Source organism: Cebus imitator, unplaced genomic scaffold, assembly GCF_001604975.1.
Source record: "Cebus imitator isolate Cc_AM_T3 unplaced genomic scaffold, Cebus_imitator-1.0 Scaffold770, whole genome shotgun sequence".
Taxonomy (NCBI): domain Eukaryota; kingdom Metazoa; phylum Chordata; class Mammalia; order Primates; family Cebidae; genus Cebus; species Cebus imitator.
In genome coordinates this window covers 129,310-153,542 of record NW_016108085.1, presented here as the reverse complement: position 1 = coordinate 153,542, position 24,233 = coordinate 129,310, and the positions used below count along the sequence as shown (strand labels likewise).

Genomic DNA, 24,233 nt, shown 5'->3' with positions numbered 1-24,233 from the left:
TTTTTTTGAGACGGAGTCTCGCTTTGTTGCCAGGCTGGAGTGCAGTGGTGTAGTCTCAGCTCACTGCAACCTCTGCCTCCCAGGGTCAAGCAATCCTCCTGTCTCAGCCTCCCGAGTAGTTGGGACTGCAGGCGTGCACCACCACACCCTGCTAATTTTTTGTGTTTTTAGTAGAGATGGGGTTTCACCATGTTGGACAGAATAGTCTTGATATCTTGACCTCATGATCCATCCGCCTCAGCCTCCCAAAGTGCTGGGATTACCGGCCTGAGCCACTGCGCCCGGCCTGAATTAATTTTTATATATGATGTGAGACAGGGTGCCAACTTCATTCTTTTATATGTTGATATACAGTTGTCCCAGCACCACTTCTTGAAAACATGATTCTTTCCTCATTGAATGGTCTTGACACTTTTGTCAAAAATCATTTGCCATAAATGCTTTGTTGGAGCCTGTTCTGGAGTACCACAGTGTGTGAGGGGGCACACAGTACAGTCAGCCTGATGCTGTGGGGGTTCCAGAGGAAAGCGGGAACACTGCAGAATCAGGGAGCCTTCACTAAGACGTGATACTTCAGACAGAGAACCTTGCAGAGACACAGAAGTATGCAAGAGCACAGTGGGTTCACAACTGACTATAAGTTTGGCATGGCCAGAGGGAGGATGGAGGAGAAAGAGGTGGGGCAGCAGGCTGGTGTGGAAGTTTAGGGCCATGTGGCAGGCCTGTAGGCTATGCTGAGTTTTGACTTTGTTCTGAAGGTAGTAGGGAACCAGAGAATAATCTGTCAGAGCTGTGAAGTGACAGACCTGTTTTAGAAAAGCCATGAAGCAGAGGGGGAGAAATTGAAAGCAGGAAACCTACTAGGAAACTGTTGTTACTCTGTGGCTGAGTGATGATGAAACCTGAGCAAATAAGAGTCATTGAGGCCACAGGAAAAGGTACAGCTGGCAGGTGGATTGACTTTTGAGGAAACTGAAGGGCTTGGTAACTAGTTGGCTGTGAGGTTGAAGGGAGAAGATGAGGTATGATGTCAGCTACTTGACAAGCTGTCCTGGAGCCCAGAAATTACTTCTTCCCTTGTCTTGATTCTTTATTCTATAGATATATTTTGTGGGTGTTACTGTTTAAAATGTTCCTTTTCATGTAGAAATGTATCTTCTTTTTTTTTTTTTTTTTTTTAAATTTGCAGGTCATTTATTGGGGAGACAGCTTTCCCTAAGCACCTTACCAACAGCTTCCGTTTTGGCATGGAAGACTGCTCTCAGCAACGGTGAGATTCATTAATGCTACTACCTTTTCTCATAAAATGTAATGTTGGAGTATTTTCTATAGTTTTAAAAAATGTAAATAATCACCTGCTTTTTTCTCTTCTCTCTTCTTTTTTCATTTTTTAGCCTGGTTAGCCTTACTGCAATAATCACATTCTTTATGATAGAAATACATAGGATCTGAAGAATATTTTCAGATTTCTTAACGATTGCAATTGTTATGATTCCACACTTTAAAAAATAATAACTAAATAATAATTACTGGGTTGTTTCTGTGTATTAGACTTAGAGCTATTATCTTGATTAATCCTCACACCAGTTTTTATGAGGTAGTTATGATTCCTATTTTATAGACAATGAAGTGAGTCTCTGAGAGGCTAAGTGACTTGTTAGGAACACACAGCCAGTACCTGGCAGGATTGGGACCTGAGCTGTCTGGAGACTGTGATGCTTTCTCATACTGTAGCACCAGGCCTTCACTGCCTTTCACTGCCATAGGACAGGGCCCTCTCTTCATTCACTCTCTAGGAAGGAAGGAAGCCAACCCATGCTGAGCCCATTGTACTTGCGATCTGTTAAATCCTGCTTTTTTTACATGGACTATAGTTAGGACAGAATTGAAATCTTGTTGTCCCCTTGAGTTCTGGGAACTCTCAATTGCTAGGCTTGGCTTTTACTCTTGTTCCCTTTCCTCTTGTTAACTTCACCTGTGAGATGCCTTTATACCTCGGTTGAGAGGTCCTGGAGAGGAGCTTAGCAGACCTGGGCTCTTCGCTTTGTCTGTTCACTTGTTGGTTGATTGATTCATTCACTCACTCACTCACTCACAAGATGCTTCCTCTATTACTGTGAGCCAGGCAGGGTCCCCAGCCTGAGCTAATGTGGGCCTAGAGAGGGCTTCTGTGAGGAAAGTAGAGCAGCGCGTTTATGGCCATGGGGACAGACCCTGGCAAGGCCCTCGGTGGGGAAGAGGCTGACTGTTGGAGTGAAAGCAGAGTTCTCTGCTCCACCACTTCCTATCCTTTGCAGCCAGGTGCAAATGTGACCCTGGGAGCCCTGGTTTCCTCATCCATAAAATAGGGATAGTAATTTCTACTTTGAACTGTTGTATTATTTCTTAAAATGTTGAACTTCCAAAAAGGTACTAAAAGGATTATATTTTAAAACCAATCTCTTTCCTACTCCTTCTCATTGCCAGTGACACTTTTTAATTATTTCAGTTTTCTCTGGTTATATTTATAAATTATGTTGTAGATATTCTTTGTCAACATTGTTATGTTAATTGAGAATTTAACTCTTCATTTTCCCTGCTTTCTCCAACATGGTTATAAGCACACTTTTGATTGATCTCTGATCAGTGTTTTTATTATTAAGTTTGTATATACTTATAGCTGAATTAGGTAGAATTCTATTATTACATTCTTTTTCCTGTAACAGTTTCCTTAGTACCTATTACTATATTTTTGTAAGTGCTGCAGTAGATGGGTCAGACAAATAGCAATAGTTTTCTAAAATCTCTCAAACACATCATTGATCAGCTGGTTTGATGTAATAGATAAGATTTAAATTAGGAGGAAGAAGTTCATCATGGTGAAAACTGTAAATGCTGAAACAAAAAACCCTCGAGATTAGACTCTGTGTGGTGTTTGTTTTTGAGAGTCTTGCTCTGTTACCCAGGCTGGAGTGCAATGGCATGATCTCGGCTCACTGCAACCTCTGTTTCTGGGGTTCAAGTGATTCTTCTGCTTCAGCCTCCTGAGTAGCTTGGACTACAGGCGTGTGCCACCGTGCCTGGCTAATTTTTGTATTTTCAGTAGAGACAGGATTTACCATGTTGGCTAGGATGGTTAGAACTCCTGACCTCAAGTGATCCGCCCGCCTTGGCCTCCTGAAGTGCTGGGATTACAGGCATGTACCACCACGCCCAGGTAATTTTTGTATTTTTGGTAGGGACAGGGTTTCACTATGTTGGCCAGGATGGTCTCGAACTCCTGACCTCAAGTGATCTACCCACCTTGGCCTCCCAAAGGACTCTGTGGGTCTTTGACTTGACCCACACGAGGGTGCTTTTTGGGCTTGGTGCATTTTGGACTCCAGGGCAACTGTTTCCGGAGATGGGGAGTTCATGGACTGAAATTAATAATAATTCAGAGAACGAGAGCAAAACTGATAATTGATCATTGATGGATAATCTATAACTGAGTGATTTAGCATAAGCTGATGACATCCCCTGTTTTAAAAATTATAACACATTTTAAGCAAAGTCGGTTGTAACTGTATTATAAGTGACTGTTTCTCAACTCTAAAGTCAATTTCTTTCTGCTTTTGACAATTGGACGTTTTTAGGTACATTATTAGATAGGAGAAATATTTCAGGCTTTCAAAAAAGGTTAAAGAATTCTAAATTTGTTAGTAACAATTTTACACTTTTTGAAGTATATCCGAGATTGCAGTACTAAATAGTACAAGATTAAATATCTTCTTTAATGTTAATGTAAGTAACCTAATATTAAGTAAGATATTTTGTTGAAAAAGAGTTGGCCAGGTGTGGTGGCTTACGCCTGTAATCCCAGCACTTTGGGAGGCCGAGGCAGGCAGATCACATAAGGTCAGGAGTTCAAGACCAGCTTGGCCAACATGGTGAAACTCTGTGTCTACTAAAAATATGAAAATTAGCTGGGTATGGTGGTGGTGCCTGTAATCCCAGCTACTCAGGAGGCTGAGGCAGAAGAATCACTTGAACCTGGGAGGTGGAGGTTGTAGTGAGCCGAGATCATGGCCATTGTACTCCAGCCTGAGTGACGAGAGCAGAACTCCATCGCCAAAAAAAGAAAAGAAAAGAAAAGAAAAAGAGCATACAAGGAAACCTAAAACTAAAGTGTATGCTTCATGAGATGAGATTTGGAATGATGAAGTCCTGAGTTTAAAAATGAAAAGCCAGTGTTTCCCATCTGCTTTTTATTTACTAATTCATTAAGTGAGCTAATAGGTCGAGAGGGACTTCAGGATGTCATCTGTCTACCTCTGTGCAGTTTAGTAAGTCATCTGAAATTGGAATTAATGTTTAAATCCCACCTACTAACTAGTCTTGTGACTTTCAGCAACTCCCTAACCTCATAGACCTAAGTTTATTTTGTGAAATGAAGGAGTTGGATTAAATGATCTAGTTTAGTTAGATCATTTAAATTAATTAAGATAGGAATAACCTCCTTTTAATTAAATTTTGATATTTAAATGATTTTAAAGATCATCTAAAATCATTCAAAGATCATCTAATTTAATTAAAAGGAGATTGTTCCTTTATTTTTCGGTGTCTATATGCAATGGAGATATTTCGATAGCTTACTGTAACCATTTAATACTACTTGTTATTGCCGTGTAAGATCATTGCTTGTGTGTGGCCCTCTGTGGCCGTAAAACAGCTGTTACCATCTTCTTCATCACTTCATGTAGACTTGAAAATAGCTGTTGTCACTGTTTTTGGTTTTCTGTTTTTCAAGCCCATGCCCTTAAATAACTTTGTTTTCTTTTCTCTAGGGCTGTTCTAATTTCCTTTATCACTTCTCTTGTAGTCACTAGTGTCTCTATTAAAATGCAAAGCTTAAGGGCGTGTGCACTCTTATGTGTTAGCATTGTTCCCATTTCTTCACATCCACCAATTCTCACCCTCCCCTCTTCCTTCACAGGACTTTACCCTCCATGAATTGAATAGATGCTGCCACTAAGACATAGATGTTTAAAAACTTTTTAAGTAATATGTGCATTTCGTGATAACAATTCCAAAAAATACAAAAAAAGCAAGTCCCTCATATCCAGTTTTAAATGTATCATATTTCTTCCCCAGAGGCAACTGTTGTTTCCAGGTTCCTGCATAATTCTGGGTTAGTCTATGAAGTGCATTAATGGCCGCTCCTTGTTTTTTGACATGAAGGGTAGGATAGTGTACATGCTCTCCTGCACCTTGCTCTTCTGACCAGGCCAGTTGCAGGTCTTTCCACCGCAGTATGTTGCTGGCTGCATACAGCAGAGGGCGCCAATCGCCCTGGGTAGACTGCCCACCTAGGTTATGGAGTGCAGTGCAGAAACCCTGGTATGGACAAATCTTTCTTTACACATTGTGCCCATTGTGTGGATGAACTATAACTTTCCCAGTTAGGATGGGCATTTAGGTTGTTATTGGTCAAAAGTTTTGTTTTGTTTTATTTTTAAAAGGAAGACTGTCCTAAAAATCTGATTCTTAGAAGTTCAGGATTTTAGTGACTTATTTTTGTTAGTAATGATAATTTGATGCTAGCAGTGTTTTTCCACAGCCGTGAAGCATCTAACTCAAAGTTTAATCCATCTGCCTACAGGCCCTTTGTCATCACTGGGAACCAGAGACACCCATCCTTACGCCAGCTTGAGCCGTGCGCTGCAGACACAATGCCGTGTTTCTTCTTCCAGTCACCTGATGGGCCAGCAGTATAGACCATATAGTTTCTTCACTAAATGTATGTAGAGTGGCCAAAAACTTCCTGTTTCTTGAAACAGGAAAAGGATTTCTTGTATCTGAATTTTTCATCTTTTTTACATGAATTAAGATTTTAATGATTAGAATGTACTGTTAAAATGAAAATGTTCCTTGATGTACCTCCTAGAATTATCTTACATGCTACCACTTGTATTTTGGGGAGTTCTAGTTTGCTTTAGTCCCCTCGTTTGGGGCACTGGAGGCCTGAAAAATATTGAATCATGGCCAATATCCCTTGCTGACTTAGATTCACACCAAGAATATATTCATGTTTTCATTTGTGCCTTAGTTGAGGAGATAGGACATCTAATTGGGAAAAGTTAGTTTTAAGGAGATTTATTCATTAACACTACTCTTATTTGTGATAGCATTTGAAAGAATCTAATCTAAACTGGGACTAGCTTGTCAGGTAATAAACGGAGATTGAAGGCCAGGCGCAGTGGCTCATGCCTGTAATCCCAGCACTTTGGGAGGCCGGTGGATCATGAGCTCAGGAGTTCAAGACCGGCCTGACCAATTTAGTGAAACCCTGTCTCTACTAAAAATACAAAAATTAGCTGGGCATGTTGGCACGTGCCTGTAGTCCCAGATGCTCGGTAGGCTAAGGTGACCATGCCATTGCATTCCAGCCTGAGCAACAAGAGGGAAACTCCATCTCCTAAATAAGTAAATAAATGGAGATTGAATTCACAACTCAGCATTAGGCAGGTTAAAAGAAATTAGTAATACAAAGGCCGTTCATTATTAGTTTAGAATATTTGGTAAATGCAGAAAAAAAAAAGGAGATAGTCATCTGTATTCCTACTACCCTGAAATACTGAGTTTGCTGTTTTTTTTCATGTAGTAATACATTTTTCAATGGACTTCTGCAGTGCAGTCTTACGACCATAGAATATTTCATTGTATAGATACAGCTCGATTTAATTTGGAAATCTCCTGATAACTAGGTCATTTGTGAAGCAACAACACAGAAAAGTCTTGGTGGGGGATTAAGCAACATAGGCTTAGCTGAACTTGCAGATTTCAGTACAGAGAAAAGAGAGATGGGTAGAGTTGGGGCTGTTAGTCTCTCCCCTTGGTATCCGTAGCCCCAGTTTTTTCTAAGAGTTGACTTATAGTGGGTGTATCAGATTTACAAGCCTTGGGAATTTTTATTTTTCAATAGCCTTTTTCTGTTCTAAAAAGCCTTGTTCTAGAGGTGGCCTTACCCTCTGAGACCTCATCCTTCATGGTTGTTCTACCCCTGCCTCGGACCCTCTTCATTCACCGGTGTTCCTCCTCAGTTACAAGACTCAGTACTTTTGTGGGTTTATGGCTCCAAGTAATAGTAAGATTCACTCCAGTGAGGCCAACTCAGTTGAAACTAGCATGTGGCTAGTTTTTGCTGTTTCAGTAGGAAATAGTCTTTGATTTTCTGAATCTCCAGGAAATAAGACACACTTTTTCAAAACTCGTTAAGATTTCCTACGAATACTGAACCTTGTACTTGCAAACCTATCCTTTTCTGTAGAGGATCCACTGTTTAAACCCCTTTGATTCAAATTAGCAAGCTCTATTACTTAGCATGATTTAAGAGAGAAGTAACTTGGTGTATAAAATTAGATACTACAGTGGATTTATTTAGATGTGTGTATATATAAAACATGAACTTTATCTTTTATAACTATGATAGTTAATAGGTGTATATGTTAACGTAGCTTCGCCCTTCCGGAAAATGACAGGATTGAAATGAGAGTAGATGTATTCTAACTAGCCTTTTAGGTTATTTAGAATCTTAGACCTGTTGTAAAAATAGTAAAATCTCTATTAAAAGAACTTAATTCACCTTACAGCCATTACAGAACATTATGATCATAAATAATATTTAAGAATATGGGAAAAGAGTCACAAACCAATATATACTATGCATACATGTATAAAGAAAAAGGCAGAATGTACATTCTTATCTAACAGTGGTAATGGGATTATGATTATTACATTCTGTATTTTCCAGATTAAAAAAAAATAACTTTTATAATTTGAAAAAGGATTAAAAACATTTTTAATAGCATAATGGTATTCAAAGGTTGACTAATGACTTGCTGTCTTTTTCTTTTTTTTTTTTTTTTGAGACTCTGTCTCCAAGGCTGGAGTACAGTGGCATAATTATAGTAATCTCAAACTCCTGGGGTCAAGCAACCCTCCCACCTCAGCCTCTCAAGTAGCTGGGACCATGGGCACATGCCACCATACCTGGCTAATATTTGAATTTTTAGTAGAGATAGTGTCTCACTATGTTGTCCAGTCTGGACTCACACTCTGGGCTCAGGTGACCCTCCTGCCTTAGCCTCCCACAGTTCTGGGATTATAGGAATGTGCCTGGTCAACAGTTGATTTTATAACTATAGATTGTGGTCCAGATTTATGGGTTCAGATTGAAATGTTGATTCATGTTTGGACTAGGAAACTTATATTGAGGAAGGATAGTTATTAGTTATTTTACTGCTTATAATAGAGACAAGAGGACAGGGAGGAGGCCTACATCATGGTTGATAAAATATCAGGGAAAAAAACTTATTGGTAAGTAACTGAGATTTAAATGCTGGCTTTTAAGCAGTTAGAGGGAAAAATCAAATAGTGAGAGTTTTGTGGAGGAAAGTAATAGAATTGTCTCTTCTTGGGCTTTCCAAATGTAACCATCTGATATGTGCAAAGAATGATTTAATTTTGCTTTCATTACCTCAGTGATATATGGGTAAAACTATAAGCTGATCTCTACTTCCCTTATTATTCAATAGGAGAGCATAGACCATTGCTTGAAAACTACAGAATTAAAACAAAAACAAAAACAAAAACCCTGTTTCATTACAGTGACTGCAGGTGAGCTGTGGAAAGGTGCTTTAGCAGAGACTGGTGCTGGAACAAGAAAAGGAAGAGGCAAAAGAACTAAAAAGAAGAAAAGAAAGGATTTGAACAGGGGTCAGATCATTGGTGAAGGTAAACTTATTTATAAAAACAACTAAAGTGCTTTTTAAAGTTTTTTACCCCAGATTTTAAAGATATTTTACAAACAAGAAGCATCAAAACATTTCTCATGAAGGGCACTAGAATCTGTGGTTTTAGAATTCAACCAGATGACTTACTACTCATTTCCAGGATTCTGGGGGAGGAAAATCCCATAGAAATGGATTTATTCATTCAGCAAGCATTAAATATCCCTGTGTGTCATATCCTATAACAGTGTGTGCCCTCAAAGAGGTTATGATTAGTGGTAAAAGAGAGAATAAATGGAGAGTTGGCAAATATTGCCTGGAAAGGGAAGACAGTAAATGTTTTTGGCCTTGTGAGTTACATAGTCTGTTTTGCAGCTGCTCAACTCTGCTGTTGTAGAAATGTTTTAGGTTTTTAATACTTTTAAATGCTTTATATCTGTATAGCATCCAATTTTTCAACAAACAGCCACAGACAGCACAGTGAAATAGGCATCACTATGTTCCAGTAAAACTTCTTTTACAAAAACAAGTGGTGGGCTTAGTTGGCCTGTAGGCCTTAATTTGTTGACACCTAGAACACATGATTGTTTATACTCATGATTTTGGAAGAGTAAAAATAGTGTAGTGTACTTCAGTCAGCCCGTCTTGTACTGTGCTTGCTGACAAACCATCTTTGATAGTAATGGCCTTTCAGGAATAAAGAAAACACCTGGTACCACACTTCCAGCATCACATGTCTACTCGGATGTTTTTCTTTATTTCTTACCTTATATCTTATTTTTTTTAACACTTATTTTTTAAAATTATAAGAATCATGTATGTATACTTTCTCAGTAAAAAATGTAAAGATTGTAGAGAAACCTAAAGTCCCTCTGGATGCTTCTTCTACCTTCTTCAGTCCTCTCTCCCTCAGGGAAACCACTGGCCTCATATTGGTGTCTTTCCTTCAGTTTTTTAATACATAAATACCTAAAAAGGTATTACTAAAGGTATTATGGATAAATACCTAAAAAGAAATAGATATCTTCTTTAAAAAAATAATTTAGATTATGTCACATGGTACTTGTTGTCTGACAGTTTACTTTTTTTATTCAATAATAGGTCTTGGAAACCAATCCACATCAGAACCTGGAGAGCTACCTTGTTCTTTTGATTTAATGCAGAATGTTTCATATGTTGGAGATGCTGTGGTTCATTTAACCAGTCCACGATTGCTGGACATTTGGACTACTTGCATTTCTTGCTTTTACAAATAATATTTCAGTGGACGTCCTTGTTTAATCATCCATATGCTTTGTACCTGTATGTGAGTGTTTCTTTAGGTAATACCATGAAGTACATTTAAAATTTTGATTGTGCCAAGTGATCTACCAAGATAATATGTTAGCTTAAGCTCCAGTGAACAGTGTCATCATTATCTGTACGTGGATTGCTTGACTTTTTAACACTTGGAAAATGGGTACTTAAAAAATTATTATTTATAATATTTTTAAACCTTCAGGGCATTGTGGTTTTCTGTGGCCTGGTCTGAATGTTCCTCTTATGAAAAATGGAGCAGTGCAGACCATTTCCCAAAGAAGCAAGGAAGAACAGAAGAAGGTGGAGGCAGACATGATCCAGCAGAGGGAAGAGTGGGACCGAAGGAGGAAGATGAAGGTTAAACGGGAGCGAGGATGGAGTGGAAGGTCATGGGGAGGCATCAGTCTTGGACCCCCTGACCCTGGTCCTAATGGAGGTAGCAGACTCCTGGTTTTGTTTGCCTTTGTGACAGAGAGAGTACTTGTTTAAAATTTCCTTGAAATGGTATTATTACTTGTCTTTATATTGCCTTTTTCCAAAAAAGATTTCAGCATCTTTGAAATAACATATATTAATATCCCAAATGTATTTTGTGGAATCCAGAAGTATTCTAACAGGATAGAAAGCACTGGGTTCCTGGTGTTTATTGTGTACCTTCTCAGATCCTTAAATGTGGGGTTGTGCACTGTAGACCTGCAGGAGCTGCCTGCAGGTTACAGTGTTTCCCAAAAACTGTTGGCCACAGGGGTACCTGTGGAGCAGCATGGCCTGGGAATGCTATTTCCATACTAGAAGTCAGCAAAGCAGATAGTTGTCATTAATCCTATAAAAGAACACATGAAGCAAATATTGAAAATACTTAGGCCAAATTTGAAAACAAAGTTTCCCGCTCCCTCTTTGACTATGTAAACCAGTAAAAATCATCCAAGAAGCCTGTTCTTGTCGATGAATGAGAGAAGAGGAAATAGCTGAGAGTTTGACTGCTTTCTTAAGAACTTTGGTGTCAAGAGGAGGGGAGAGGTTGAAATGGAGAAATTCCAGGGAACATGCTTAGAACTGAGCAAAATGCTTCAGTCAGGAGGAGGAAGGTATGGAAGGAAGAGGACAAAGTCAATGAACCAAGTCCCTCACAACAGCCCAGATCCAGAGTCTAGAGAAATGGCTTCACTTGTTCACAGAAGGAAGGGCAGGGCAGAGAATCAGGTGAGCCTATGGGGTTGTAGTGGAAAGATAGGGGAGGGTGTTGCGTGATGTGACCGCAGTTGGTGTGTAAGGAAGAGGTGGAATCATCTGCGGAGAGTGAGGTGGGGACATTGATGATTATGGCCTCCAGGTTATTTATGAAAAGGTAGGGTATCTGAAACTGGCTTTGAAATTAGCCAGTGGAGTGAGGGTTGAACAGAGTTTAGAGGAAAGAAGATTGGCTGTGGGTTGATGTGTGTTGAGCTGACTAATGCATACGTAAGCTTTTGTTGGTTCTGCTGTTCTGTTTTTGTTTGATTGAAATTGTCTGGGACAAAAATGTTAAAAAAAAAAAAAAAAAAAAAAAAAAAAAAAAAAAAAAAAAAAAAGAACGTAGAGAGTCTTTGAAATGGCTGCAATGGTAAGTGGAGAGAGACCTAACTGAAAGGACAAAAAGGCCAGCTGGCAGCAGGGAAGACTTGATGGAATTGGAGTCCATGAATTTTTAGTGGCCCCTGTATATGAATACTTTGACTTCTCTCTAGCGGCATCCAGTAGGTCAGGAGTGGCCAAGAGCTGCAGGTCTGGCTAGTGTGGAGAGAGCAAAGGGTAAAGGATTTGAGGGCATTCACAAGATCTGGTGGAAATGATGGACTATGGTGTCTTGGCTGAGTGGGGGAGGCTGCGAAGACAGAGGGAAGCAAAGGGAAAGCAGGGATCCAGGGTCTGGAGGGGCCAGAAGCTGATGAGATAGAGATGGATGGGGAGGAGGGTGCAGGTGGGGAGATCACTGTCTGAGGTTATGAACTTAACTGGTGGAGCAGTCTCTAGTGATGAGTTGTGACTGGGGCATGACCTTGAGAGTAGGACCAAAGATCTATGATGGTGCCCATGCTGAAAATGCTTTCGTGTTAGTGTGCACACATTTCATCTGTACGCCTGTTTCTTTTCTTCCTGCAGAAACATACGAGGATTTTGATACCAGAATACTTGAGGTAGGCTTGTAGAATTAAATACCTGGTTAAGCCTTTGGAGAGGTTGGGGTGGGTGGGGCAGGGACAGAACAAGAGGAACTGTGAGGGAATGCTTTGGCATGACTATTTCTTACACACAGCTGATCTGGGGAAGGAAATTATGCAACTTTAATTTCATTTACTTGATACTGGCTCTTCTGACTACTGCACTCTTTGTGGGGGTGCTACCAGATTGAGGTCTTACGATAAGGTGGTATTGTTAACTACAGGATTTGTAGATGAGGTTTAAATTTCCTCTTTCCTAAGACTAAAGTAGCATTGGAGTCTATTTTTGAATTATAGACCAGCTGTATCTAGCACTCAGTGCAGGAAGCTGGGGTTGGGTGGAGCCCTGGGGCAGGGTAGAAAGCTTAAAGTTGTGGTGCATGTCTGGTTTTTGATGGGGAAATGGTCACTGGGTTGCTCACAGGCCTTTGAAACTAAAGCCTGTATCAAGTAAACTATAGTCACTTTCCAGAGCGTTCTCTAAAATAGTCAATTTCCCTTTGAGCTGGCACTGAATGCTCAGTGTTTAATATCATGTGGAATAATCATTTATTGAGTTTGTGATTGAGCCTCACCTAATATCTGTATTGTTTCCTCCATACCAATTGCATTGTAGGATTTAAAATGTTTACCAATATTATGTCTTTGGTATTCCCACTTAGAGCTTTTGAAAGTTAATCTCTTTGAAGAATTCGTATATATGTGGGTGATTTTCTATAAGATCCATGGGGGTGGATTCAAGCTCCCTTTCCTTTTAACCCCATTTTGTGGGAAAGAGACAGCTATGTACTAGAGAGCCAGCTGCTGTGTAAGCAGTTTAGTTAACAGTTCATAGTTCTTGGCCTTTTAAATACACAGAAAAAATATACATTTTCCTGTATTTCAGAATAAGCAAGTATTTCCAAATATTTCCAAATATGCTAATCCTGCCGGGCACGGTGGCTCACACCTGTAATCCCAGCACTATGGGAGGCTAAGGTGGGTAGATCACGAGGTCAGGAGTTCAAGACCAGCCTGGCCAACATGGAGAAACTCGGTCTCTACTAAAAACACAAAATTAGCCAGGTGTGGTGGCACATGCTTGTAAACAACCCCAGCTACTTGGGAGGCTGAGGCAGGAGAATTGCTTGAACTTGGCAGGCAGAGATTGCAGTGAGCTGAGATCATGCCATTGCACTCCAGCCTGGGCAACAAGAGTGAAACTCTTGTCTCAAAACAATCAAATACCTTAATCCTTAGCATAGAGAGCCAGTCCTGTGCTGGTTATGTCTGTATACTGCATGTCATAATTTCTAAGAATTGTTTTCCTCACATTTTAACATCTCTGACATGGGGATACATCTTACAATCAGTGATAAACTATATCAAAGTTTGATCGCAACTTTTTTCTTTCTTGTGGTACATTCATTAAGACAGGATATATCGAGATGTATAATGTCAAATTCCTTTAAAGGTTTTCTCAGTTGAACCCTCTCCTAACCCTGTGAAATGAAGAGAAAGTCTTGTTTCTGTTTTCTTCCTGAAACAGTCCAGGAGGAGGTTTTGTTTGGAGAAAGTCTGCTTCTTGTGCTCGGGAGTTGGAGGATGTTCTCTGTGTGTGCCCGTTCACCATGTATGCCTGCAAGAAAGGCAGATCCCTCCAGTTGCCTCCTTCAGATTTTCTTAATGTGCTATATTTCTGAGACATTTTGCCTTTTAGGTAAGAAATGTTTTCAGTATGACAGCGAAAGAGGGAAGAAAGAAATCAATCCGTGTCCTGGTGGCTGTGGGGAACGGAAGAGGAGCTGCAGGTAAGTGGGGAGTGTTGGCACCTCAGTGGCGGTGGTGTGCAGGGACAGGTGTGGTACGGGCCCATGCTGTGAAGCCCACAGTATCATGCTGCTGGCCAGACGTTTTCCACTGATTAAACCTTTTAGTGGTTTGGGTTCATAAAGCTTGTGTTAAGCCCCTGACATCCCTTAGAGAGAAAAGATGAAAATACCTTTTTCAGTTTTTATTTGTATTTTTTAAAGTATGAGAGCTTGAACACCATTTTACATGTTTATTAGCCATCATTTTTTTTTTTTTTTTGAGATCTGTACATTTATGTGCTTTGACCATTTTTATTGGGTGGTTATTATTTTCCTTACTGATTGGTATAAGCTGTTTGTAAGTTAAGGACATTAGCCCTTTGTCAGTCAGATATTTTGACTTAGGTTTTAATTTTTTCCCCCACACAGAATTAAGCCTTTCTGTGGCAAGTGTATCCGTCTTTTATCATGAGTGGGTTTCTGTCTTGCTTCGAAAGCATCGTTTGAAGATTATAAATATTAATAAGTTTCCCCATATTTTCCTCTAGAACTTCCATGGTTTTATTTGTTTTGTTTAAACTGGGAATTGGCATTCACAGCCTCTTTTGTCCCAGGTCTCAGAGGTCCCATGTATCGTATAGAGCAGTATTGTCTTATGTTATTTTTCCCTGTATAATGTAAAAACAAAATGTGTTGTTCAAAACAAGATACAAGTGGCAGCAAATAATGGCAGCATCTCTGTAACTGCTGGTAAACGATATATCATAGTTAAGAGTTTGTAAACTAAAGAGTCATTGATTTGGATTCCTGGTTAATTAAAATCTGAATTCCATTTGACATTCCAGTGAAATCATGGTTTTACTTTATAGCAATGGATGTTTTTTCCCACCCGTTCTGTTTTGTTTTGCTTTTTTCCTTCCTGAGACAGGGTCTTGCTCTGTCACCCCAGATGGAGTGCAGTCGCATCATCACAGCTCACTGCAGCCTCAACCTCCTGAGCTTAAGTGATGCCCCGACCTCAGCCTCTTGAGCAGCAAGGATAACAGACACCTACCACTATGCCTGGCTAATTTTTGTATTTTTTGTAGAGACAGGGTGTCACTATGTTGCCCAGACTCGTCTTGAACTCCTGAGCTCAAGAAATCTGTTCATCTTGACCTCCAAAAGTGCTGGGATTACAGGCATGAATCACCATGCCTGGCCCCTTTTAATCTATCTCTAACTGTTCAAAGTGATTTACCTAATTAATTTAGAACATACTTAGTTTTTTAAAAGTTGAGTGTATTTTATCTAGCTATTTTTAAAAGGCCACATCTAACCTTGGCTTTTATAAATACGTCTAAATTTATTATTTCCAGAATAATTCAAAACAGATCTCTGTAGCTTCGTGTTTTGTTAGTGTTTTTTTTTTTGTTTTGTTTGTTTTTTTTTGGTTTTGATACAGGGTCTTGCTCTATTGCCCAGGCTGCTTGCTGGAGTACAGTCATAGCTCTGTACCCTCAAACTCCCAAACTCAAGTAATCTTCCCACCTCAGCCTCGCAAGTAGTTGGGACCACAGACAGGCACCACCATGCCAGGCAAATTTTTTAAATTTTATTTTTAGTAGAGACAGAGTCGTGCTATGTTGCTCAGGCTGGTCTCAAACTCCTGGACCCAAGTGATCCTCCCACCTTAGTCTCCTAAAGTGCTGAGATTATGAGTGTGAATCACCACACCCAGCTGGTTATTGGTTTTGTATAGCAAGTCTTTTGTGGGTGGTGGAAAAACAAAGTGCCAGAAAATATTGTAGGAGGTGAAACTTGAAATGTGGCGAAAGCCATATGGGCCAAATTTTTGTCTCTTTTCTTAGTTTTCCTTTTTTTTTTTTTTTTAAGGTTTTGCTCTTGGGAAAGCTGCTGACCGGTTGGATGCTTTCAGGAAAGTATGTACATTCTTTTCTTGGTTGACACTCAGTAAAAGATAAGTAAGCTATATGCTAGACACAGTGGGAACCACAAAAAGATAATTTGTGCCAGAACCTTTCCAGGAGGCTTGCTGTCAAGAGTTAATTAGCGCATAAAAATCAGTTTCAGAAGTACTTACATTCCTTCACACCATATTTAATCAGATTTATAATTGCCTAGCCAAGTTAGGAGACAGCTGTGGAAGTTTCAACACTGATAGAGTGTTTGAAGATACTAAGGAATTCTTGTTAATTTTTTTTTTTTTTTTGAAATAGTATCTCACTCTTGTTTCCCAGGCTGGAGTGCAATGGCATGATCTTGACTCACCGCAACCTCTGTCCCCTGGGTTCAAGTAATTCTCCTGTCTCCACCTCCCAAGTAGCTGGGATTACAGGTGCCCCCCCACCATGCCTGGCTAATTTTTGTATTTTTGGTAGAGATGGGGTTTTTCAATGTTGGTCAGGCTGGTCTCGAACTCCTGACCTCAAGTGATCTACCTACCTCAGCCTCCCAAGGTGCTGGGATTACAGACGTAAACCACCACGTTTGGCCAGGAATTATTGTTCCTTTTTTTTAGGCGTGATAGTGATACTGTGGTTAAGTGTTTTAAAAAATAAGTCCTTATATTTTAGAGGTATATACTAACCTTTTTTAATAAATGAATTTTTAATAATGGGACATTTTATTAAAAGTATTTTTGGAGTCCTTGAAAAGATGTAAATTTCAACAGATTTAAGAAAAACATTTTCCTTCTTTCAGGCAAAGAACAGAGCAGTTCACTATTTGCATTATATAGAACGATATGAAGACCATACAAGTGAGTGTTAATCTATTTTTTTTTAATTTGCAGGATTACATTTGTTAAAGTATGTGTGGCAATATATCTCTATAGATATCTTTGTGTTCTCTCTTATTATATTCTTACAAATACATGAATTATGAAAACAATCTCCTAAGAAGGTTAGTAAAGTGAATGAAATTAGAGCTTATCATTTATCCTTGGTGAATATGCACTGGCGGTTGAGGCTGCTATACATTGCTTTGCAATATTTGCAAAGACATTAAAGTCACACACCTAAACCTTCTGTGTTTATGTTTTTACCTTCCAGTATTCCATGATATTTCATTAAGATATAGAAGGACACATATCAAGATGAAGAAACAACCCAAAGGTAACCTTAAAACTCTTACCGTTTGTTGATGATAAAGCAGAGAAATTATAACAGTTCTGTCCTCTCCTCTATTTTTGCTCCTCTTTAGTTGAATTCATCTTGATTAAGAACTCCTATTAGATTTAAGAATGATGAGGCTCAGAGAAATAAAGAATAGTCAAGGCACACCAGCTCCCGTGAGCATAGGCTTGTTCCAGGAATACTTGATGGTGGGGAGAGCTCATTGGAAATGGGAAATAGCAACTGAGTGGAGTAGGGTTTGGAGGAGTGGGAATATTAGTTCCTCACAGGGAATTCATTGATGCTTTTAGACATTTCTGTTCTAACTTATTCAGGTCCAGGTGTTTACTGCTCATCAAGTTCTGATTGGATGTCTTCTGTGAGCTGGGTGCTATGCTAGGCACCAGGGATGATGCAGAGATAGACTTTCCTGTTTTGTGGACAAGAAGGCAGGCAGGCAGAATTCAGGGTCATGTGCTAGGGCAGGCATGCCTAGTGGTCTCTGAGTGTAGGATTCTTGAACATTCTGATTTGCATTTCACCTGTAGTTCTACAATAAAGAATGATTTTATGTAACTTTTGGTATATAAATCTCAAAAAGTTTCAGTCAGAAGAGGTAAAACATTATATTTAAAATTTCTTATCAGAGCTTCTAATACAACCTTGCTAGAGCTATGGCTTGGAAATAAATAGCCCTCAAATACAGAATCAGTTGTGTTAATGCACCAGAACTTGCCTTCTGCTTTAAAACCATAATTAACCATTTAAATGCTGGATAAAAACCATATATTTTGTCATTAGAAAAGGTGTTGAGTGGACTTCAAGGTTTAGATCTGTGCTGTCCCACACAGTAGCCACTAGCCGGCCTGGCTAGTGAGCACTTCACATGGGGCTATTGAGATGTGCTCTAATTGTCAAATACACACCAGAATTCAAAGACCTAGTACAAAAAAAGAATATGAAATATTTCAAAAATGTTATTGTATTGATAACATTTTTAAATGATAATGTTTGGACATATTGGGTTAATAAAACACATTACTAAATAAACTTTTAAAAAACTTTAGAAAATGCATCTATGAGAATGTTTAAAATTATGTATATGCATCTGCTTGTGGCTTGCATTATATTTATGTTGGGCACTGTTGTTTAGATACATTTTTATATCTGGATGATTTTTGAATGACTGCTTCAATTTTAATTTAATTGAAGAAGCTACCTTTTAAAATCTTTCCTGTCTTTTAATCAAAGCTGTATTGTATTAGCTAAACCATTACCTGTTTATTGGGGTTAAATATTCTGATTTTGAAGCTAAAACAGCCTATAGTACTTTTAGACATTTCCTAAATATGTATACATTTATAGTCATTTTGTACATACATGTACAAATAGGCATTTCCTAAATGATGTTCCTATGTGTTGCTAGTTCTGTGGGAGGTAGAATAGGTGTTACTTCAGAAAGGATGCCAAATGTCAGAACAGGATTAAGGAAAGGCACCAAAATTGTTTGTGCATCTTTGTAAATGTTGCAGTCTTTAATGCACTGCCATGGGTTATGAATCTCCCAAGGGAAATGGAAAGTGTGTGTTTCCAAACTTATTTAACCATGGAACACTTCTACGTTGGCAATAGGACAGTATTCAGTTCCACACACAGCTCTGCAAAACTTTGCCACATAAATATACACGTTAAGTTTTATCAAACAAGTGTTTTTTTTGACATAGTCTCTGCCTGGAAGGTAGTCAAATCATTACCATAAGACTACAACCACTGTCATGTGGGTGTTTGTGTATGTGTGACACAGTGGCCAGCATTTGTGCTGTATCTGTGCTGGTCCAGGTACTGTGTATTACACACCTCGATGCTCACCAGCAGCACTCCTAAGTAGGTATTGTATGGAGGAGCCTTCTTGTCTGGGTCAATCCAGAGAGCAGTGGCAGGGTAGAGGCTGCTTCTCAGCTCCTTCCGGAATCTGCATGATACCCCCTTCCATATGTACCTCTCTCTAGGTGTGTGTGTGCACCTGTGCTCATCCAGACGTGGGTGCATTATATTCACACATGGGCACATGTTCTGCGTGTAAGTAACTCCACATTGGAAGAACAAAGGACTCCATTGTGTCCTGTCTTTAGCTATCCTCTTAAGTTCTTGCATGCTTTAGCATAATTATGGAGGCCACAGTTCATTGGCCCTTTCAAGTAGAAGGAATAGTTCTTGACCATAAAAAGTCAAACGAGAAAGACAGTAATGTTCAACTTCCAGAGTAGATCTTCTACCTTGGAGCAGAAGAGGTGTGTGCTTAGTTTCATGCTTGGCAAATAATAATGTTAGAGGCCACACTTGGGCCCCTTCACATTCACTCACTCCACCTGCGTTTGCCAGGTACTGCTCTAGGCTCTGGGGACACTGTCGTAAACAAATAATATCCTGGCCCTATGGAAGCCATCTTCCACTGAGGGGAAACATTGGATAAACAGGTTTCGTTGAGTGCCCTAATTAGGGTACTGTATTAGAGTAGGAGGGAGGAAGGTGTAAGGAAGGATGCCATCTTGAGTAGCATGGTCATAGAAGGCCTGTCTGAGGAGAAGCAATTTGAGTGGGACCTTGAAGGTGAGAAGGAGCCAAGGGGGCGAAGCTGGGAGGACATTTCAGGCAGAGGGAATCTCAAGTGCAGTCCTCAAGGCAGTAATGCTAGCAGGAGGTGGTGTGTCTCTAGATGAGGTCAGAGGTGGGCAGGACTCAGGCATAGAGGGCTCTGTATAGGCCATGGTGTTCTTTATTTTAATCTCGAGAACAGTGAGTGCGGGGGGTGTCATTACATGGGGAGCAACATGTTTGGCTTGTGTTTTTAAAGCTCTCTGGAGAAGGGATTACAGGTGGAAAGGGCTAGGGCAAGTGGCTGGAGGGGAGACCCCCTAAGATTTGGAGGCCAGCAAGGAGGGAACGACTTGCCAGTAGCTAGGAGGAAATCTGGGAAAGGATATGTTACCATAAGAAAAGAAGAGCTTCTCCAGGAGGAGGAAGTGGACCCTCTGCTCAGGGCAACAGAACAGTCAAGGAGGGTGAGAAGAGATGTGTCCCTCCGTCCTTAGTTAACGTGGGTCTGGGGTGCCAGGAATTTTCATGCATCTTTGTTAATCTTAATAACAGTCCTGTTTTTTTGCCCTCTGTGTTCAAGATATTTATAGATGTCATCTTTTTAATCCTTGTAGTATCCTGTTTAAGTAAGTGTCATCTTAGAAGTTAAGTAAGTTGTCAAAGGTCAACTCACTAGGAAGTGGTGATACCAGAATATGAACCAGTTTCCCGAAGCCCTGAGCCTGAAGCCATGTGAAAGTCAGCAGGGTGACTCTGCCCACTTCAGGCGAGTGGGCTGTGTTTCACCTGGTTTCTCTATTTCTAGGTTATGGCCTCCGCTGCCACAGGGCCATCATTACCATCTGCCGGCTCATTGGCATCAAAGACATGTATGCCAAGGTCTCTGGGTCCCTCAATATGCTCAACCTCACCCGGGGCCTCTTCCGTGGGCTCTCCAGACAGGTAACCTTCTCCCGGGGTCTGAAACAGAAGTTTTAGTTTGTATTTCAGTTGTGTGTGTTGGGACTACCGTGCCCTGGGGCCTCCTGAAGATGCTTTCCTGTGGGCACCTTAGGAATTGGGCATTCTTTGCTGTCTGTGGCTGCATCAGTTTAGTTAAATTCACTGAAAAGTTCATGAAAATTACCTTTTAAAAAGTACTTCATGGTTTTTCTAAGTAGTGTTATTTCAAGCCAGGAATTATAATCTACGTGTTACTATGAAAATAACACATGTTGTTCTAAAGCTCTGAAAGTATGGGAAAGTAAAATAAAAAGAGAACGTCCATTTCCTAATTTAGTCCTTTCAGCCGGGGCTAGGGTGAAGCACTCAGGGCACCTCTGCATTCAGGGCAAGCACAGTCAGCTTCCTGTTACCTGTGTAGGTAGTTTGGACTGATGCCTGGGTTGGTAAGGAGCTATGAACTTGTCAGGTTACTATTCCTCATAGGTGGGAATCCTGGGCCCAGCTTCCAGTCACCCACCATGGAGGAGAGGGTTGTGACTGCACTTGGTCCCCCATTCTTGGGTACCCGTCCTGCTTGCCCAGTAGGGCTGGCCTGTCTCTTGAAAGAATGGGTAGACCTTAGCATAGATGGATGAGCAGATTAGGTTCAGTAGGTTTCATTTGCTGAACTCTGTTAGGTAAGGACTTTGGCAGCCTTCCTGACACTTCAAGAGTACAGTGGTGAGTTTTAGTTAAAGTGATCCAGGGAGTAATTTTCCACGTCTCTAGGAAAATTAGAAGAAAAAGAAGGCTTTGGATAAAAGATGTTTTTGAACAGCTTTTTGTGTGTGTTGGTACTGCCTAAAACATCTTTCACAGCACTTCTAAATTGAAACATTAGAGGTTTAATTAAGATGTTGGTTTTAGATAGGTTTTATTTATGATCCAGTAGACTTGTTCTTTTATGTGATATTTTTGTTTTCTGTTAGTCTTTTAAACTTTCTGATATGATTACCATATATCATCTCTCCTAAAATGCCATCAGCTATAAAAGGTTGCATTATTAAATATGCTACACAAAAAGAAAAAGATGTTACCAATTTAGGTGATATGCCTTTGATTGAAAGATACACCAATATAAATTATTTTATTTTGTTTATGAAACAGCTCATCTCTTTTCTAATTTCAAACATACATAGAATTAGAATAGTGCAAGGCAGCCATAAGGCCTGGGATCATGGGATTGACATATCAGGTATGTCGTCGTACCGTGAATAATGTCTACTGAACTAATCTGCCTGCTTCCAGATCTCTGTGGCCTCCCTCTACAGTGAATCCCTATGGCCCTGTCACCTAGCTCATGACCAGTTGCTTCTCAGTACCACCCCCAGTTATTTTCAGCCAAATCTCAGACATTTTATTTTACTCCTAAATATTTTAGTATATATTTTCTAAAAGGTAAGCATTTAAAAATACCCTATAATACTATTATCATACCTAAAAATTTAACAGTAACTTGTATCGTTAAATATCCTATCAGTGTTCATACAAATGAACATTTGAACAGCGTTCATACAAATGAACATTTGGACTAATGAACATTTGTCCAAACAAATGAACAAATTCCACTTGTTAGATTAAAAAAATGCTTTTTACACAAAGTGTTTGAAACAGGCTGTAGAACAGGTCAATGTATTGTATGTTTTTGCTATGTCTTTTCAATAGGTTCCCCTCGTCTTCCCCCTGCCCCTTATGATTTTTTTGCTGAGGAATCCAGCTTGTTTGTTTCGTAGTGCTTCCTGGTTTGTTGCTGACTAAAACACCTGTGGGGTCCTTAATGTCCTCTCCTGTATATTTACTGTAAATTGATAGTTAGATCTAGGGGATTGGTGAGATTCAAGTTCAGTGTTTGGAATAGCATGGTGCATAATCAGGAGGGTTTAGAAGGCAAGGGACCAGTGGCCAAGGGCCTTCCTTTGTCCCAGTTTGGGGTGGGCAGATGAGGCTGAAATGGCACCACACATGACAGGTTACCAGAGTTTAGCCACAAAACACATTAACCCAAATCCACTGAAATGGCCTTTGAATTCCCCTAGGCTGTACTGCTGGCGTCCTTCTCCCTGTGGAAGTTCCTGCTCTTTACGTTGCAAATGTACTTCAGACCTAACCTGTTGTCAATTTGGTCTGGCCTAGGAAACCCATCAACAGCTGGCTGATAAGAAGGGCCTCCATGTTGTGGAAATCCGGGAAGAATGTGGTCCTCTGCCCATTGTGGTTGCCTCCCCCCGGGGGGCATTGAGTAAGGATCCGGAGCCAGAAGATGAAGTTCCAGACATCAAACTGGACTGGCAAGACGTGAAGACTGCGCAGGGAATGAAAGGCTCTGTGTGGTCTAATTTAAAGAGAGGTGCCACGTAACCTTTCTGGCCTTGTGCAGCCAGTGCCTGTGCTGCCCTGCACCTAGGAGAGACTCAGCCCCTCACAGCTTGGGGTGTTGCCTTGTTTTTTGTTTGTTTTGAGGAAAGTTTAATCTTCAAACTGTTGAGAAATAAATAATTATAGCTTTCGTTTATTGAGCACATGGTACATGCCAGTGTGATAGGATCTTTACATGTATATCTCAGTTCAAGACTATTTTAAATATTCATCCAAAGTAGCAAAAGTAAATGAGTTAGGGAGACAGGGCTAATAATCTGACCCAATCAGTAATATGCACAATAATGATTGCTATAATAATTATAGCTAATACATATATTAACTCATTAGTCCAAAGTTAATGTGGTTAACTTCATTTTACAGAGCAGTTAAGTAACTTGACTACCTTGAACTGCCAAACTGTTTTCCACAGTGGAAATGGAAGCCTGTAGGCTACTGTTGGGAATTTTAAATGGTGTATTAATTGTACACCATTATAATTTTGACTTGTGTTTCCCTGATGGCTGATGATGTTGAACATTTTTTCATGTGCTTATTGGCCATTTGTATGCGCTTTTTGGAGAAATGTCTATTCAGAGCCTTCGCCCATTTAAAAAGTTATTTTTTGTTATTATTGAGTTCCTTATAGTTTCTAGATATAAGCCCCCTATGAGATACATGCTTTACAAAAGTTTTTACCCATTCTGGGAAACATATATATATAACTATATATATAAACATATATATGTGTGTGCGTGTATATATATATGTATATGTATGTATATATTTTATTTCTTTGGATAGTTTTTCTGCCCCACTTGCATCCTCTTTCTGGGACAGTTATGACACAAATGTTAAACCTTTAATTATTGTCCTGTGAGTCCCTGAAGCTCTGTTTATTTTTTTCTAAATGTTAAATCTTTTATTATCATCTAGTGAGTCCCGGAGACTCTGTTTTATTATTTTTTTTCTGGTCTGTTTTTTCTCCGTTGCTCAGTTTAGGTAATTTCTGTTGTTTTATCTTCAGGATAACTGGTTATTTTCTCTTTCCTTTCCATTCTGCTCGTGAACCATCCATGCAGTACTTTAACTGTGGCTATCATCATATATTTTAATTAAAATTTCCATTTGATTTCTTTT

The 24,233-nt window shown here is 39.7% G+C and overlaps 1 protein-coding gene across 5 annotated transcripts in view; it reads left to right on the top strand.

Annotated features, from left to right (window-relative positions):
* Positions 1-24,233, top strand: part of MRPS5 (mitochondrial ribosomal protein S5) — a 27,739-nt gene extending 3,506 nt beyond the window's left edge. For 4 of the 5 annotated variants that reach the window (XM_017519706.2, XM_037735282.1, XM_037735281.1 and 1 more), the window contains 11 exons: positions 1,190-1,270; positions 5,621-5,758; positions 8,629-8,754; positions 10,252-10,485; positions 12,192-12,226; positions 13,950-14,040; positions 15,916-15,962; positions 16,744-16,801; positions 17,094-17,156; positions 20,560-20,696; positions 22,872-24,233. In XM_017519706.2, coding sequence (XP_017375195.1) covers positions 1,190-1,270; positions 5,621-5,758; positions 8,629-8,754; positions 10,252-10,485; positions 12,192-12,226; positions 13,950-14,040; positions 15,916-15,962; positions 16,744-16,801; positions 17,094-17,156; positions 20,560-20,696; positions 22,872-23,096 — 1,235 coding nt within the window. In that variant the 3' untranslated portion in view covers positions 23,097-24,233. The remainder of the gene's footprint in view (positions 1-1,189; positions 1,271-5,620; positions 5,759-8,628; positions 8,755-10,251; positions 10,486-12,191; positions 12,227-13,949; positions 14,041-15,915; positions 15,963-16,743; positions 16,802-17,093; positions 17,157-20,559; positions 20,697-22,871) is intronic. The other variant, XM_017519705.1, reaches the window with a different exon arrangement.